Source organism: Bombus fervidus, chromosome 1 (genome assembly GCF_041682495.2).
Source record: "Bombus fervidus isolate BK054 chromosome 1, iyBomFerv1, whole genome shotgun sequence".
Taxonomy (NCBI): domain Eukaryota; kingdom Metazoa; phylum Arthropoda; class Insecta; order Hymenoptera; family Apidae; genus Bombus; species Bombus fervidus.
In genome coordinates this window covers 24,700,354-24,717,989 of record NC_091517.1, presented here as the reverse complement: position 1 = coordinate 24,717,989, position 17,636 = coordinate 24,700,354, and the positions used below count along the sequence as shown (strand labels likewise).

Here is a 17,636-nt window from a genome sequence, read left to right as displayed (position 1 = left end):
CAAATTAGTTAAAAATGGACGAAAAAAAGACCGTTGCTATCCATCGTCATTTTCTTTACCTGTCACAGAGTTTTACAGCGGGTTCGCAGCGTAAATATAGCCCAGCGAAATAGCCAGTGAGAAGAATTCGTTTGCGAATATTCGTTCGGAAATGTTACGCGCCAAGTGAACGAAACTGGCGATATTACGGCAATGTAGTTGGCTGTTACAGCCAATATGAGCGGATGCGCGAAAATCTAACTTTTATATGTCTTTCACCTCAATGTACCGTATAATCACTGTTAGGAAAAACATGGAAAATTTAACCAACGCAACGGCCACCTCCGTGAAGGGAGAGAGCATTGCCTGATGTCCGATCCATGCTATGTTGGAAAACACATGTGCTACGTGTTACGGAAGTTAACTGTAGTGTGAATTCGAATGTTTTGTAATCCGGTTTGTCCACCTGGCCGTAACGAGAGAAATTATATAATTTCAGTTACGAAATATCGATATGTTGCATTAAATAATGACTAAGTCACTGACTGTTTCTCATTTACTGTCTAGTACAGATACGCTACATTAAGTTTTAAAGAATTCGTGCATGTTCCCAAAAAAGTGTACGAAACATTTAACAAATGTAAGCACATTTTTTAATACCTATATAAATGATGTATAAGAGATATATAATATTATATCGTTTAATAGATTGTTTAAGCTGGCGTCATGCAGTGTTTTAAAACGATTGCTTGATTTTTGAGAAAAAGACAATTTTCACCATTTTCTGTTACTTAATTCTTGATTTTTTCGAGTTTCTAGATCTTTAAGAATATACATCTTTGTCTATGGCGTCCATGGCTATAAAATAATTCACTGCAACCTTTTAAGAGGAGAAAAGGTACCGGCTGATAAATAGCATTCTTCAAGATGGCAGAGATTACTAACTACTGTGTAAATATTATCATATCATATTTAAATAATTTGTATATATATATAGTAGGTAGTATTAGTTAAGTCGATGGAAATGTTTGAATTTTAATTCAGAATCTTTAAGAATTTAGAAACTTAAGAAGAAACTAAGAGAATAAGTAACTGGAAATGCTCGAAATTCTGACTTTTTCTGGCCAAACAGCTGTTTTGAAATACTGTACGCCCTGAAGTAATTAAGAAAGCAGAGAAGAGTGGAAATAGACAGAGAAAGTGCATTTTGTCCTGATGTACATGTATCTCTTTAACCATAATAGTATCAAAAATTTTGAAATTCGATTAAATAGGTCAGGGAATCGGTTTGTTAGAGAAATCGCTATATATACATTTTTGATTCGCGGTATCGGTATTTAACGCTGCCGTCATTTGTAAAAGGATCTAGATCAATCCCATCTGCTATTAATTCTGGAACCTAGATTGCTTTACATTGTTTCCTATAGCGTAGTTGTTGCAGTCGAAGTGTGATTGCATTACGTGGAATCCGTAGTCATTGTAACTGTTCGCGTGGAAACCTATTGATTCCTCAGCTGATCTCTACATCTCTTGGTATATATGTAGAGAGAGATTGTAAAGATACGAGGTTCATGTTTCAATGAGATTGAGTTATGAGAACAAATCAATAATTCCTGACAAAATTTACGATAATCGATATAACGAAAATTTGTATCAATTTTCTACATGAGATATAGGCTAATGCAAAATCATTATTTCCCGAAATTCAGTTGTATACACTGTCCTACTACTTTTACTTACTCTTACTATTGAATTCCTTTTAATTAATCGCTCTTTTTATAATCTGTTCAGATAGGAAACAAATTCAGGACCTTAAAGACATACAATTATATAAAAGGTATGAAGGAATATATTCGAAAGAACGAAGGGAGAAAATTTAATCGTTAAGGGATGGTTTTATTATTAAAACAAAACATGACGATTCACATTTCAATGTCTAAAATTAATCAACGATGTAATAAAAAACAATTGAGACAACAAATATAAGAAAATTTCATTGCATTTGCTGCTCCTTTTAATGGTGTCCATGTCCACCACCACCGCCACCGCCGCCGTGACCGCCGCCACCGCCACTCGAATATCCATGTTTCTTTCCTCCATGGTGCTCCTCCTTTTTCCCATAATCCTCGTGATGCGAGTAATGATCATCGTGTCCATGTTTTCCATGGTAACCTTTATGATCATCATCGTAGTGTCCCTTATCAAAGTGACCTTTCTTTCCATGATGGTCCTCGTGATGTCCAGAATGATGATGACCACCCTTCTTGTGATGCCCATCTTTACTCTCATGGTGTCCATAATGATCACCGTGTTTCTCATGATGACCTCCCTTGTGGTAATCATCGTAGAATTTGTGCTCTTTGTGATATTCATCCTTATGGGCTTTGTGATGATAACCATGGGTCTTCTCACCTTTCTTGTGACCCTTTTTGTGTCCATATTTTGAACCCTTATGCTCATCCCCATGCTCATGATGGTGGCCGTGTTCTTCGTGCTCGTCATGGTGTCCCTTTTTGTGCCCACCATGTTCTTCGTGATGACCTTCATCGTGATCCTTACCATAATGACCATGATCACCTTTGTCATGATGATGCTCATGTTTGTAGCCTTTTTCACCCTTTTCACCGTGTTCATCATGATGGTGTCCATGATGATCGTGACCACCTCCTTCCTCATGATGGTGACCATGGTGGCTTGCTGACATTTCGAGGTCTCTTTTAGTCCTCAGCTCCCTCGCCATGGATAAGGAGATAAACATACAGATCACGGCTAAGCCGAGATACGGCCATAAACTCTTCGCCATGTTGGTTGCTTTGTAGACCAACGAGTGCTATCGACTGATCACATCGCTTTAAAGCAAAGCTTATATACCTACCGTCATAGTCGCGTTTCATACGTAACCGCTTTCGTTCGTTCGAATCGTTGCTCTCTGATACTACACATCACCGCTGAGTGTTGTTCGAATAAACTTTTATTGGGAATAAAATTTTATTTGTTCATTCGTTCGTTATTTGATTTCAATCCCATATTTGTTTATTTGTTTATTCGTCCGCTGGTTATTCCAGTTCTTCTTTGTTTTATTTAATCTATTTTTCGTAATAAAATCGAAAATTACTATCGAATTGAAATATATAATTAGATTATCTAGATAAATATCATAATGCAAGTCTGCCGATACTTGGAATTTTTTTCGAAAATTTCTTAAGATAGATACACACAATATATATCAGATTTAAGTAACTTTTTTCGGAAAAAATTATACACTTAAATCAAATTGAAGTAAAATTAAGCAAAGAAAGAAATTTATTTGTACTTTGCTGCAAATTTCAGATTATGAATGACTCTACTATACGTCACAAGTAGAGAAATAAGCTATAAATAGCTACCTATAAATAACAAATTATTGAAATTTTGTTTATAGCATTGTCGTGTATCTTTCCAAGTCCCACATTGTTGTTCATATATTCTTGACAGAGATTACTTTTTCGAATAGGATAGAGACGTTAAATAGCAAACATTGATTGCGTTAATACGCTTTTTCCAAACGGCTAGGAATAGTCAGCGTTTTTCTTCATCTACGGAGTAATTAACTGTGAAATAAATTAACGTTATTTACTCGAGACACGGAAAGTACAGGGACAAATCAAGCATCGCTAACGCGACACTCGATAAGAAGCCAATCAATTTGTAGACGGCTGAATAACGGTAGAACGTTTATTACAAAACAGCCGAGTAATATGAAAATATTTCACCGTTCACCGAACTTCTTTCTGCAACGATAGTTTCTCGCTTTCGTTCCCGATTCAGTATTGGGCAAAAGTTATTTCGACTGACAAATAAAAAGATGTACGAATCAATCGAACGTAGATCGTAAAATCGAATCGAAATCAAAATTTTCACAAAGGGATCAAATAAATTGCTTTTTGAAAGGAATCAACGAATAAATCGAATATCAATTGAAGGAATAATTCTATTATATTCTCGTAATTGAAGTTTATTTCGACGAAATTATTCAATTAATTACTCATTATTCGAAATGAAAGTTTACTACCTAAACTTGTTTCATTCTTGTCACAGATTTCTATCGGTGCCAATTAATTTTTGCGAGCTGAATATGAAGATAAGAAATGGAAATATTTCACTTTCGACATAACAATTACGTTCTGCGCAGGACGAAGAGATCAACTGTGTCAAGGAATTCCGTAAAAGGACGACACGATCGTTTTGCGATTGCTGAACAATATTTGTACTCGTACATATTCGCGTTAATAAATCTAAAATTTTATATTACATGTACACAACTAAACCCAAAATAAAATTTTTTTTTAACCTCCCTAAGAGTAATTGTAAAAATAAAAAATCACTAATACAAAAACAAACGCATAATACAGTGTTCTCTGATATAACCGATCGTTTTGCGATTGCTGAACAATATTTGTACTCGTACATATTCGCGTTAATAAATCTAAAATTTTATATTACATGTACACAACTAAACCCAAAATAAAAATTTTTTTTAACCTCCCTAAGAGTAATTATAAAAATGAAAAATCACTAATACAAAAACAAACGCATAATACAGTGTTCTCTGATATAATCGATCGTTTTGCGATTGCTGAACAATATTTGTACTCGTACATATTCGCGTTAATAAATCTAAAATTTTATACTTATATTACATGTACACAACTAAACCCAAAATAAAAATTTTTTTTAACCTCCCTAAGAGTAATTGTAAAAATGAAAAATCACTAATACAAAAACAAACGCATAATACAGTGTTCTCTGATATAACCGATCGTTTTGCGATTGCTGAACAATATTTGTACTCGTACATATTCGCGTTAATAAATCTAAAATTTTATATTACATGCACACAACTAAATCCAAATTAAAAATTTTTTTTAACCTCCCTAAGAGTAATTGTAAAAATGAAAAATCACTAATATAAAAACGAACGCATAATACAGAGATCTCTGATATAACTAAAATTCTAGATCATGGTGAAACATCTAAATTTATTAAAAAGTAGAAAGTACCGAAAATCAGTCCGAAAATCATTACGAAAGGACACATTGTCTGCATAATAACTTGGAAAAAACGTAGACGAGAGAAAAGTATTGTTTACATGTGTCTATATCTTACCAACAGTTTGGACTAGCAATCTAGTTGCATAACGGTCTCGTTTGACGGCGCCGATTCGATCGAAATCGATGAATTGCCAACTGAACGGGTTAAGGAGACGTTACTTTCGCAACACGGTAAAGAGCCAGCGACGGAACCGCTGCTTCCTTAATATCGATTATTCCCCGTTCGATATATAATCCGAGCGTGGTTGCCGGATTAATCATACCGAGCGCAGCGTCGGAGTCGAACGTATCGATTGTATCGATCGAATTCCGACCGATCAGCACCGCTATGAAGTCTCGCCTAGCGATTTGTCTATTGTTTGCTTGTATCGTCTGTCAGTTGAGCTCGATCGTTGCGCGAGAGATCTACAAGGGAGAGGATGATCTAGCTGCGGCAGCCTCCCATCATCATCATCATCACGAAGAGGGTGATGGTGGAGAGCATCATTCTGATCATCACAGCAATCACGGTGATAAGGGTGATAAAGGTTACAAGTCGTCCCACCATCAGGAGAAAGGGGAAAAGGGACATCATGACAAAGATCATCACAGTGGTCATTACGACGAGGGCGAAGGCCACAAGAAGAGTCATCATCATGACGATGGTTATTATTCTGAACACCATAAAGGAGAAAAGGGAGAGAAAGGACACAAATTCCACGAAGAAGGTCACTACGGTAAAGGACACAAGACGAAGGGACACCACGAAGTTCATAAATTAGACGAATTTAAGAAGGACAAAGAATTCTTCGACGAACACCATGATTCTGGACACCATGAAGATCATGGTGGTCATTACCACGAACATGGTCACAAGAAGGGTGGACACTTTAAGAAGGGACATCATGATCACGGAGATCACGAGGATCATTATGGAAAGAAAGGACATTATGAGAAGGGACACCATCATCACGATGATAAAGGACATAAGAGCGAAGGTGGACACGATGAGCATCATAGTCATCACTCTCATCATGGCAAGAAAGGAGGACACGATGATCACAAGTCGTGGGGATTCAAGAAAGGGCATTAAGCATCGCTCTTATTAATTGTTATGTTTGTTGAACACCGTGTTATGTTGATCTTTGTATCCGATCGAAATAAATACAATTTCTAAAAGAAAGTTATTTCGTTTGAAACGAACTATTTTCTTGCTTGTAAGATTGTTTGTTGCTTAAGAAGAGTTAGCTGTCGCGATCATGTGGTTTTGTTTCTATGAAAAATATAATCAATTCCATATATTGTAGGATAAACATTAAAATACTTGGATCCTTTATGATGTTTATTACAATTGTAATTTCCTTGACTTAACGTCAATTACTTTTTTAAATTATAACTACTTAAAAGAGTTCTTAAATAGTTATTAATTTTGTTCTACCACAAACTCTACCGAGATACGATAAGTTTATTTCTAAAAATCTTCCTTTATTTCGATAGCAGAGTGAAACAGTCTAGGATTCAGCGGTTATGTCAAAACTTTTGTTTAGCAATACTTCTGTGGTATTTGACAGACTCGAATCTATCGATTTGTAGTACGTTTCCCAATGCTTTAAGTTTTTGCATTAGACACGTTACGCTACACTAGCAGCCCTTAAAAAATTAGGTCAATAACACTTTCTAAATTTACATTTTCCAGTTACATCACTCGATTAAGTAACAGTATCTTTGTCGTAACAATTTAAATTCCGCATTTCAAATTATTCCTGATCTACTTTTGTAGTTAAGTGCCAAATATTTTAGACATTTTTAGACATATCTAGACAAAAAAATTTTGACATAAAAATTAACATTAGAAAGAATCACAGTAGTTATGTTCTATTTTTTTTTTCTCTTTTATTATAGAACGTAGTTTACGATATAAAGAAAACAGTAACACGGCTTATAATATCACTGATACAGTAAATGATACGATATCGATCAATCATCTCCTTTATGGAACTTGTGTATTCTATCCGATTTTGAATAGTCTTCGACATTATAATCCTCGTGGTTTGAGTAATGCGATTTTTCGCCTTCTTCGACCTGTTGACCTTGATCCTGGTTGTCATAGTGTGCCTTATCGTAACTTCCTTTCTCTCCATGATCTTGATAATCGCGTCCAGAAGAATGATGCCCGCCTTTCTTAAAATCACCCTTGTCGGCCTTGTAACCTTTGTCGAATTCCTCGTACTCCTTGAAATCACCCTTCTTATGATCATCGTCGTAAAAGTCCGTCTCCTTCTTGTATTCGTCTTTGTGATAGACATTGTGGAAACCATTAGTTTTCTGCCCCTTCTTATGATAGGACGAATGCCCGTAACTACTGCCTTCTTTGCCTTTCTCTGTCTCCTTGCGGGAATCATGTTTTTCATCTTCGATTACGTGTCCCTTTTTGTGTTTACCTCCGTTCTTATGGTACCCTGAACATTTAACAGCGATTATGCGAATGCAGATACACCTTACTACGAGAGTATTGATTATGAATCAAGTATACTACAATTTGCAAATAGAAGCATTTGCACTTGTTACTAAAATTTCATTTTTTCTTCTTGACCCATTAACGACCAAACAGTCGAATAATGTTTAAAGATCGCATACTCATTGTTAAAAAATCTAAAGGAAGTAAGTTATTATGGTAAAGAACTAAAAATTTTTACTCCAAAATCGTATTAAAATAATGGATATATTACAAAATTCTAGATATTAGAGGAAAAAATTTGACAGTAATATCGAACCATAATATCTACGAACATAATTTCGCATGATCATCGTAAACAACAAACCTTCCTCGTGTCCACTATCGTCGCTACCAGATTCCGCTTTGCTAAACTCTTTTCCCTTCTTATATCCCTTTTCTCCCTTCACCACTTCCTTCGAATACTCTTCGTTCGCGTGTTTCTCTCCCTTTCCGTCCTCCAAAAAGCCTTCATCACCCTTAGATCCACCGATTGCCTCACGATCGTAACCATCACCATGGTCGAACGTTTTCACCGATCCACCGTGATATCCATCGTGAATCTCTCCATCGATATCATCCCAATGATCAGTCTCTTCCTCTCCTCCTTCCTCGTCGCTATCATCCTCCATACTTTTCTCGTTACCATGATCCTCGTCGCCACTCTTCCGCCGTGTTTCTTCTTTGTTATTCCCCTCGTTCTCGACGACCTTTCCATCAACGTAATACGGGACGCGTAGCAGAGGCTTGGTAGGGGCCACTGAGCGATCCAGCGATTGCTCGTTACCGTAATTGACAGTTCCTTGGTGGTTGGAGCGCAGAACATCCTCGGCGCTTACATAGGGGTGCAAAAGCTTCGTTTCAGGAACACTGTGTGCAACAGGTGTAGCAACGTACTGCACGACGTCCGGTGTATGGTAGTATCGTCCACTTCCGTGATTGCTGTACTGCACGTAGTAAACCGGAATACCCTGTTGCTGATTGTACACGTAGCCACTGGCCGTTCCGTCGAGATCCTCCGCCATCATCTTCGTCAACGTCATACGCTCGTTCGCCGTTGGAGCAGCGTCGCTCTGGCAAGTTAGAAGAAACACGCACACCAGTGCTCTCGATAACATTTTATGGTAACACGGATGTACAGGAATTGGTATAGTCGGTAAATTTAAACGAAAGAATCTAGTACCAATATTAGTTGAGTAACGTACGACGAGCGAGTTGCTTTAAGAAATTAAACGTTCGCCTGATTGATCTCTGGCTAGTGTTATTGCCAGTGAACCGGAATACACACTGGTATGTCTATGAATCGGCGACTTCGCCTTATATATACACGTGATTTGCTGGGTGAATAAGGGATCGTAGAGTGGAACCGAGAGTATTCCACGGTCGAGCTCGATAATTCAAGTACACAGTGTTATTGACGGCTACCTGGCTTGTCCGCCGTGCGTTCTAGGGAAGCATGGGTGATTTGCGTAATGCATCGATATAACATTGGCATGGCCATTGACCGATCGCTTGTCCCCTTTGGGATACCTTTGGTCATCGTCATCGAGGATTCTATCGGATTTTAATGTCGCAAGATATTTAACTTCTTCTTAACTCTTTTATTCTCAATTTACTATTTCTATGAAATACTATATATGAAATACTTATATGAAAAGTATAAATGATTTATGCAGAAATGTTGATATTTAGCAACGTGTAGAAATGTACAGAGATTTACAAATAGAATATAAGATGATTATAATTTCATGGTTAGCCTCGATTGGAAGTAAGATCGTGAAAACGAAAGGGGGTGGTAGATAAATTTTAAACTGTTAATTTAGCGATGGTTAACGCGATACTTTTAAGAATCTGCGAAGCTATAGTCGAATTATACTAAGTTTAATTTAAGCGAAATATTATATATTTTCATCGCATAATACTCAAATCGACAATAAGAAATTTACGCAATTTGTTGTCTTTAGAAAAGCAGCATGTGCAAGCATGAAACCGAATGAATTCTGAAATTTGGATGTAATTTGAAATGGACGACTTTATGATACTGGCAGGATCATTCGCGTGACGTTCTATTACACGCGAACACGTTCGACAGCGTGAAAAGGAAGCCAGAGGCGATTCGAACGGCAATTATTTGCAGCTCGATGTTGCTGCTTGATTGATTCCGTAGGATCGGACGAGGACTTTTAAAAAACAATTTTTAACAACGCAGCAGAATAGAGTTTACCAATGTGCAAAACACGATGAGTCTAATGGAAGCTTACACCTCGTAAAAGTTGAATTATAAGAAACATCAGTGTTATGTAATGAAATTCTCGCAGTGTTACAAATTCACACGAAGTGTTGGTAGTAGTATTAGATATTTGCTATGAAAGTTGATACTTTACTATTGATCTGTTCCAGTATAAATTAGCTCTATTATTTTAGTGTATAATTTTGTCATTTTTAAGTACAGTTTTATTTTTATATTTAAAGTAGTACAGAGAACTTAAATTTAATTTACATCTATTACACTAAAATCTTCGATAAATGTGTAAATCCATAAACGATCGTGTGTACAATCTTACTTATTAATTACTAAACATCCTACTATTTAACAGAGTTGTTCAAATAATCATCTCATTCCACTAACCTAAAATCTACTCTTGCGTAAACTCGACCATTTACAAAATTAAACTCCGTAAATTCTCAAAGACATTGCACTTTCTCACAGAAGAAACCGCAATTCTTATGTAAAGGACGCAAAGGAAAGTGCCGAAATACCTATCGTTTCTCTAATCCCACCACGCCTATTACCTAGCCAAGGCTGGCATAGTTTCTCTCTAGTTATAAAGGAGCATCGAACGCTAGATTAAGCACAGGACCTTGCACGCTCGATTGTAACAAAAGAAGCCCGAGGTCACGCAAAAATTTCACAAAATCGTCAAAACTTCCACAGAGCCTGTTCTTTTCGATGCATAGCTTCTGTAGCCATCCTGAGCGAGAGGCGATCGTGTCGACCGTTCGAGCGGACCGCATGATATATAAAAGAGCTCGGCTGATTTCGTCGCGATTACAGTAGAACCGAAAGTGTTTCCGTGAGCTGGCGTGTCCCGAACAGCATCCAGCAAAACGATCCAGAACAACGAGAATACTGTTATCTATCCAACATGTATATAATTTAAATTGAAATCTCAAGTTTTGAAAGAACAAGTAGAATGTTAAAATTAGGCTAACATATATATAATTTAAATTCAAAATTCAAAATTCGAAATTCGAAATTCGAAATTCAAAATTCGAAATTCAAAATTCAGAATTCAAAATTCAAAATTCAGAATTCAAAATTCAAAATTCGACATTCAAAATTCAAAATTGAAATCGAATAAGTTTTGGTCATTTCAACAAGGAAATGAGAATCTTCGGAGAGTGGCATGCTATTAATGCAGCGTTCTGCATATATGTGTACTCGACGATCATAATCAGTATCGCGCGAGCTGATAAATTGCATCATGATGTTTGGGAGAGATACGAATCAAAAAGTATCGAGAAGAAACAAGCTTTCAAAGAAAGCGATGACGAACCATCCTATAGAACGAGCTTTCAGAAGATGTTGATCCCCATAAAAGAACCACGTATGGATAAGAATTTCCGAATGTTTCGAATGCCTTTGGAGCCAGACGCGGAGATACTGCCGGCTCACTACACAGGTGTCAAGCCACCCGGAGTCGATCATATGGAACTGAAACACGCAGACTCTCAAATTTCTCAAACCGTTCCCAAAATTGAATCTTTGAAGAAGTTTGAACAGGCCGGTAATCAACAAGTGTCTAAAAACCAAGAATCCGTAAGTGTAACTGGTGAAAAAGGATATCAGAAGGCCTCTACGTTTGAGAAAGCATATAAAGGTGATAGTTTGAAGAGAAAAGAGAAGACACGATATATCGAAGCTGGTGGAAAGAGGAAAGTTCATGAGAATAGGGAAAACAATTCAGGTCAAAAGGCAGAACAGATTGGAAGTAAAAAAGGAGGCAAACATAAAAAGAAAGACAGCAATCGGATGGATCACAAGGCAGCTGGTTATCGTAACGTTTATCACAAAGACGAGTATAAGAAGAATCATGATTTTTACGATAATGATGATCATGGCGGTCATTCGAAGGAACATGGAAGATATAAAGAGAAATACGTTGCTATCGAAGGCAAATTCAAGAAGGGTGACGCTCACGATTTCAGCTTCGACGAATCAGAACTTCGTAAGCGGAAAATATCGGGGAATTCCCAAGCTGGTGGAGAAACCAAAGGTCACAAGGCTCGGCGTAGTTACGGTTGATTCTTTAAAAACTGCCAGGGATCCGCAAAACAGGCAACCAGAAACGTCGGTGAACGGTTTGACTGAAACTATTTGCGTGTACGGAAAGAGCGTAGATCGTATTTGTTAAAATAAATTGAAAATGTGTTGTTGATGTTGTGATTCGTTGCTGCTTCATGAATATGCCTGTCTTTAATTTATTACGCGGTTAGTTTACCCGCCAAACATATTGATATTTATAATGCGATAAGTCGATAATTGAGAGAGATTGTATTATATGTGCTAATTAATTGTTTAGGTATTGCGATATATTTGGGTAATTACAACGCAATTTGTAGATCGATATTATTGTGAAGTTTTCTCAATTTTTACAAATTGCTACCTGTTTTGTATGTTAAAGATGGACTTATATGTTATATATGAATATCTTTTATATGATATTATAAAATATTTCACATCGTGAGATGTTTCTTTTAATTTGATATATTTGTACAATTATTCATAAATTTCACTGACAATGCACGGTTGGTGAACGTATTTGATTTCATCTTCTTCATTCTGGATTTTATGTTTCATATTTAATTAAAAACGCTTCATCCTTGAAGGAAATTTTTACAAGAAAGATACTCCACGTTTAAAAACACTCATATTAAGATGGAAGGAAAATTCGTTTACATTTGTGGAACGTGTATTTTCGTCCATTTCTCTTCGCCTTAATTAGAATAGCAACCTTCCTAGCGATCCAGAATTTCTCATTTCGAGTGTCATTGATTCGACAGGCGAATCTGCAGATCCAAAATACACTCTCGCATTTGACGCTACTTCATCAGGAACGTATTGTTCGGTTTCCTTTTTTCTTTGCTAGTTTTATTTATATGATGCACGGGATCCCCTCGTTTCACGTGTCAGCAAGCGAAGCCCTTGATTAATGGATATTAATAATGCTCGGCATTGTTACGCCGATAAATTGTAATCTTTCGGTGTATCGGATGAAATGAGAATAAAAGAGAATAATTGATGCAAGCACGTCTATTTTTACACATAGATATATACATATAGCATTGTCTCATTATCTTTGTTCGAACATATGGTAGTCTACAGTCCTCGTGTACCTGTGAATGCTTCTAAATTGAGTAGAGGCAAGTTGTTTTCTTTTGGAAGTGTTATTTTTAGAGATTTATAGCGCGTTTGGTTTAGATCGCGATATAAAACAACTACGATATTTTCATGTCTATTGATGAATATTACATAATATGTATTTTTATGCTCGAACTTTTTATGTCTTAAACTTGCTTTCGTTTCGAGCGAAGAAATAGCTCTCAGTGTTTCAAAAGAATTTTCTACGTGAAATGGAAACAAAAGATCAGGGAACGTAAATAACGATTCTTTCTTATTTGCCAATAAACACGAAGTTTGTAAAAAAAACTGCCTAGTTACTCTAAAAGAAATATCTACACAAAATTTCTCTTACTTCATACGTTCAATATTATTCTGTGGAATGACTAACACAAACTCCTCTATCTGAAGAAAGGGACCGGTCGAAGTGAGAAAGGATTTCATTCAAATCCAAACATTTGCCCCTTGTAACGAAAGCAGAATATTCCTAAAGCAACCATTTGCACCTTTAATAAAATCAGAAACATGTAGGTAACTTACGTGAAACAAGCCCGTATCCGGTGACCCATTTAACCATTTCTGTACTTCTATTTCGCTACACCTTTGCGTTCCTCTATCTTACATACGTTCATGCGCGAGCGTATGATTCGCGCTGAATGTATATCGTAGCTATACACTTGTCTCTACGATACCTAAGTGCATACGCGTTTGTAGACCGGCAGAAATCTTGATGTGCTAGTGCAGAGTTACGAATTCCCTCAATCTTGTATACGCACACATATACACGCAACACATCGAGACAAAAGTGGCGTGTGCAGAGGCGACTATACACCCGTATATGTATGCGTGTGTATGTCCATATAAATCTATGTACGTAACGTATGCGTACGTGTGAGCGCGCGTGCGTATAGATAACCGTATATCAGAGGCGGTGAAACGCGGTGCGAGTAATACATAAATCAGCTGGTCTGCAGGCTGCCATATCATTTCGTACAACGGTCATGAATGAATAGAGCCGTGTGTGAGTTATCGTTTTACCTGTTCTTTCAAAATCTAACGCAGCTCGCGGGTCTTCGGTTTCTCGTACATTTATGTATTTCGCGCGTCACATGTATCGCGAAGCTCGCACACTGTCATTCACAAGTGTGTGAAGTTGCGTATATACGAGGAAATTCCGCAACGAAACATAACATGATTAATAATTTCTTATTATACCCTCGACATCGTATCGAATTAAAAAAGCGAAAAAATTAATCCGCTTAATCATTAATGATAAATACCATACACGTCGGAGGAACAAGATTAATACGATCTTAAAAAATCATATTCGGGGATGATGATGTCGAGTGTTTTTGAGCGCCACCTAGATAATTCGTGTTTGCTGTTTATTTCGACGACGATCAAACAACTCGTTGATTTCACGGTTATCTAATTAATTTATGGGATAATATTTTATGATAACATTAATTTATTTTTTGCGTGAGTTTGTCTCGTTAACCGAAATACATACGTACGTAGATTTTTTGGCTGACGTTTGAAACATCGAACGATTAAGCGAATCGAAATATAATATTATACTTAAGAGGAGGTAAATCCTCCGCGTATATGTGCTTTTCAATCGATTGCAAGTAAGCTAGATGTAATTTAAAAAATGTAACATAGCGATTGAAGGAAAATGTTATTTTATCGGAAAGGAGCACCGAACGAAATGAAATGGCTGCGTCGCTCTTGAAAATGTATAGTAGTTCCATCCGCAAATGCCTCAAACATGTTTCGAAATACTGTCGAATTGGAAGCAGAAGAGCAACTTTTCATTGTACGGCAAAAAATTTGGGAGTAAAATGCAGCGTAAGTGCACTTTTTACTATAGTTGTAGATTTAATCTGCAATGGTTACGTATATAACCTATATAAAAGTACAATTACATCGTCGACACTTACATTTACTTTAATAATTAAAAAGCATTGTACAAATTACTTGTGTATGTATAACTTACTTGTATTTCATTGAAGAAAATATTCATCTCTTCTATTTTCCTATACACACGTACAATTTTAAAGCTTCTAATATTAAATTAATGTCGTTCACAAATCCAATATACGCTTCCGCACATTTTATTTTACCGGATTATGCCTGTTCTCTTGATATAATATTCTCTATAATGTGTTTCAACTTACATCACGATGTTACATATCGCAAAAATTATATATATATATATTATTTTATATGCGTATACTTGCTATTCTAACCTAAAAATTAATTACAAATTCTATATGTCGTAATTTCACACTTTATAGTATATATTTTATTTACAATATACAATTCGTTAATTTGGTCGATTTATCTATCTCCGTTTTATCCTATCTACAGTAGTGACCATATAAATAATAACATGTTTCTTCATAATATGAAATAATTATTGCTACATTCGCATGAGTGATGATTCGTTCAAATAATCGAAATTCAACCGTAATATTTTATTCAAGGTATTACGCATGAATTATGAATTTACTAAAACAACATCCCCGATAACAGTCTAAATCAATAAATCATAACATGTGTAATTTAACATATTACTCAATAAATATTATACTATTTAATGAAACTCTTCAAACAGACAATCATTATATGCCATCGACCTAAAAATCCAACAAAAACTTGGAACATTTACAAAAGATCCTACTTATATTTTTGAAAATTCCTGTGTACTTACAAATTAATCACTGGATTTTCAGGATAAACCATTTTTCACAACTCGTTTAGCTCTACCTCCCGATTACGAGAACGTAGCAGATTTTATGTGCGAAGCATACTACAAACACGAACCGGTAATCATCAACATTGGTCTCGGAGGTACAGAGGCTCCACCTATTTGGAGACGTATGATGTTAGAGCAAGTAAAGGCCGGATACTCGATCATCGCTGAGAATCGAGAGAACTGTATAATTGGTGCTGCCCTAAATTGTATAACGGACCAGAACGAACTGAAGATGTTATGTCAATTGGCAAGATGCTGCGAGGACGGACCTATGCGCGACCTTATCGAATTTTTCGCCTTCGTACTCGAAGCACCTAGAATTTGGGAACGTTTTCCCGTAAGACTTATCTTTGAACAATGCAGTTTAGCAGTAAGTTGCGAGTATCAAGGTTTAGGAATCGCCAAAAGATTGATCCAGGAAAGCTGGCACTTGGCACGCGATTGCGGCTACCGATTGTTCAGACTAGATTGCAATAGCAGGTAATGCACAAAAGCTTTCGTAACGACGTAAGAATGTAAAAGTGTTGAAAACTATCTGGAAATCGATCGGTTAAAATTTAGCTTGTCAGCCATAAAAAGAAAGTATTTCGCGATATTCGTTGTCTTATAGGAAAGCAATAAAAGATACGAAAGTTTCATTCCAACTGTATTAAAATAAAATAACTCGAGTACTATCATCAGCAACTATCTTAGACAGAAAATAACTCTGGTTTTTTTTTTTTATGTACTAAGGAAAAGAAGTTGCATTCTTTTCTTAAATGTATAAGTCCATCAACGATCTAATGAAATTCTTTTCGACACAGTTATTGTGCAAAGATAGCCCAAGGTTTTGGATGGCCAATGATCTGGGATATGCCATTCGATCAATATCTCAAAAATGGTAAAGTTATCTTCAACCATGTTAAGGAACCACATACTACGTGTCGCGTCTTCGTCGATCGTTTACAATATTGTAAAACCTACTGTCTTCCTTATAAGGATTGTAAAACAAGAACATCTGCTCCGTTCCCAGAAAAGTAAAATAAATATTCTCACATTCTTGTGTTTGTCAATTATTAAAATTGTTAATATTCGTCGATCCTCGGTCTTTTTATATTTAATCCTGTTACGTTCTGTGGATTATTTTAGATTCAATAATGTTTCTTTCTTGACAAATCTCTTAAGTTTGCAGAAAGTATAAAGGACTGATTGTTTCGGGTACTTGACTTCTCGTGTTCAGAATTTATAAATATAATTAGAGAAAAGATATTCATTCTCGCTTTAGTCTCCGCGAATACGCAGAGTTCGACGACTCCGGTGCTATAGGTCGCGCGAAAGTTTGCCAATCGAGGAGAATAAAGCGGTGGTAACATTTAAATGAAATTCTCGATATTTGACTTGTAAGCCCCGTCGCGAAACGAAGCCGGCTTTCGAAGCGCGACTTTTGTGAACGATGGAATTACAAATACCGTACAGAATCGTAGACAGTTTCTAGTTGAGGCGAATTCGGTTGCTAAGTTCGATTCGCGGAATGAAAGCTCGACATTGCGGGACGTCAATTGAACGCGTCTGTCACGACCGCAGGAGAGAAATAATAGTCGTCGAACGTGGCGATTCGTTGTTGTAACGAGGTTCCGCCCGCGGAATGAAACCGATCCGCGACACATAAATCGCGTTCCGTGTATTTTTACTGTCGACAGGTTTGAAAGTGGCCGGCAAATTGCCGACCGAATTGATCTATTGCCGGCTCAGTTGACTCATTTGTAAAACAATTTCAGACAGACGCCCGATCGTCCATTACCGGCTCAGTTATTGCCGGAATTCGGATGCGGCGTCTGCAAACACTAGCCGCCGCTATGATTTAACCATGCGATCGTGGTCGTTTTATGAGATAGACATTCAATCGATGGAAATCGATTATGTAGAATTATAAATGAGTTCCGCAAAGTGAAATTT

The 17,636-nt window shown here is 36.6% G+C and overlaps 5 protein-coding genes across 6 annotated transcripts; 3 read left to right on the top strand and 2 right to left on the bottom strand.

Moving 5' to 3' along the window:
- Positions 1 to 1,876: 1,876 nt before the first annotated feature.
- LOC139987189 (uncharacterized) lies at positions 1,877 to 2,805 on the bottom strand. The gene has a single exon (XM_072003169.1). The coding sequence runs from the start codon at positions 2,780 to 2,782 to the stop codon at positions 1,994 to 1,996; it is 789 nt and encodes a 262-aa protein (XP_071859270.1). The 5' UTR covers positions 2,783 to 2,805; the 3' UTR covers positions 1,877 to 1,993.
- A 2,507-nt stretch (positions 2,806 to 5,312) lies between these two features.
- LOC139991051 (uncharacterized) lies at positions 5,313 to 6,230 on the top strand. Its single transcript, XM_072010837.1, has one exon. The coding sequence runs from the start codon at positions 5,398 to 5,400 to the stop codon at positions 6,139 to 6,141; it is 744 nt and encodes a 247-aa protein (XP_071866938.1). The 5' UTR covers positions 5,313 to 5,397; the 3' UTR covers positions 6,142 to 6,230.
- A 147-nt stretch (positions 6,231 to 6,377) lies between these two features.
- Positions 6,378 to 14,118, bottom strand: LOC139991024 (uncharacterized). 2 transcript variants are annotated; one of them, XM_072010793.1, is made up of 3 exons: positions 13,484 to 14,118; positions 7,871 to 8,649; positions 6,378 to 7,507 (listed from the first exon to the last, which is right to left on the bottom strand). In XM_072010793.1, exons 1-3 carry the CDS (start codon positions 13,510 to 13,512, stop codon positions 7,026 to 7,028), a joined length of 1,290 nt encoding a protein of 429 aa, XP_071866894.1. In that variant the 5' UTR covers positions 13,513 to 14,118; the 3' UTR covers positions 6,378 to 7,025. The 2 variants fall into 2 exon arrangements, with proteins under 2 accessions (XP_071866894.1, XP_071866903.1); XM_072010802.1 differs by lacking the exon at positions 13,484 to 14,118 and having other exon boundaries at positions 7,871 to 9,174.
- On the top strand, positions 10,909 to 11,906 carry LOC139991033 (uncharacterized). The gene has a single exon (XM_072010815.1). It carries the CDS (start codon positions 10,928 to 10,930, stop codon positions 11,846 to 11,848), a length of 921 nt encoding a protein of 306 aa, XP_071866916.1. The 5' UTR covers positions 10,909 to 10,927; the 3' UTR covers positions 11,849 to 11,906.
- Positions 14,119 to 14,160: 42 nt separating the features above from the next.
- Positions 14,161 to 16,768, top strand: LOC139991041 (arylalkylamine N-acetyltransferase 1). The gene is made up of 3 exons (XM_072010827.1): positions 14,161 to 14,791; positions 15,679 to 16,181; positions 16,505 to 16,768. The coding sequence occupies exons 1-3, from the start codon at positions 14,657 to 14,659 to the stop codon at positions 16,719 to 16,721; spliced, it is 855 nt and encodes a 284-aa protein (XP_071866928.1). The 5' UTR covers positions 14,161 to 14,656; the 3' UTR covers positions 16,722 to 16,768.
- The last annotated feature ends 868 nt before the right edge of the window (positions 16,769 to 17,636 follow it).

Bases quoted from the DNA above. Each gene is read 5' to 3' on its own strand.
- LOC139987189 (XM_072003169.1), bottom strand. From the start codon at position 2,782: ATGGCGAAGAGTTTATGGCCGTATCTCGGCTTAGCCGTGATCTGTATG.
- LOC139991051 (XM_072010837.1), top strand. From the start codon at position 5,398: ATGAAGTCTCGCCTAGCGATTTGTCTATTGTTTGCTTGTATCGTCTGT.
- LOC139991033 (XM_072010815.1), top strand. From the start codon at position 10,928: ATGAGAATCTTCGGAGAGTGGCATGCTATTAATGCAGCGTTCTGCATA.
- LOC139991024 (XM_072010793.1), bottom strand. From the start codon at position 13,512: ATGGGTCACCGGATACGGGCTTGTTTCAC. The intron at 8,650-13,483 runs GTAAGTTACCTA...AATGTTATCGAG, and splicing joins CGGATACGGGCTTGTTTCAC to AGCACTGGTGTGCGTGTTTC. The intron at 7,508-7,870 runs GTTTGTTGTTTA...TTAAATGTTCAG, and splicing joins CGATAGTGGACACGAGGAAG to GGTACCATAAGAACGGAGGT.
- LOC139991041 (XM_072010827.1), top strand. From the start codon at position 14,657: ATGGCTGCGTCGCTCTTGAAAATGTATAGTAGTTCCATCCGCAAATGC. The intron at 14,792-15,678 runs GTAAGTGCACTT...CTGGATTTTCAG, and splicing joins ATTTGGGAGTAAAATGCAGC to GATAAACCATTTTTCACAAC. The intron at 16,182-16,504 runs GTAATGCACAAA...TTTTCGACACAG, and splicing joins AGACTAGATTGCAATAGCAG to TTATTGTGCAAAGATAGCCC.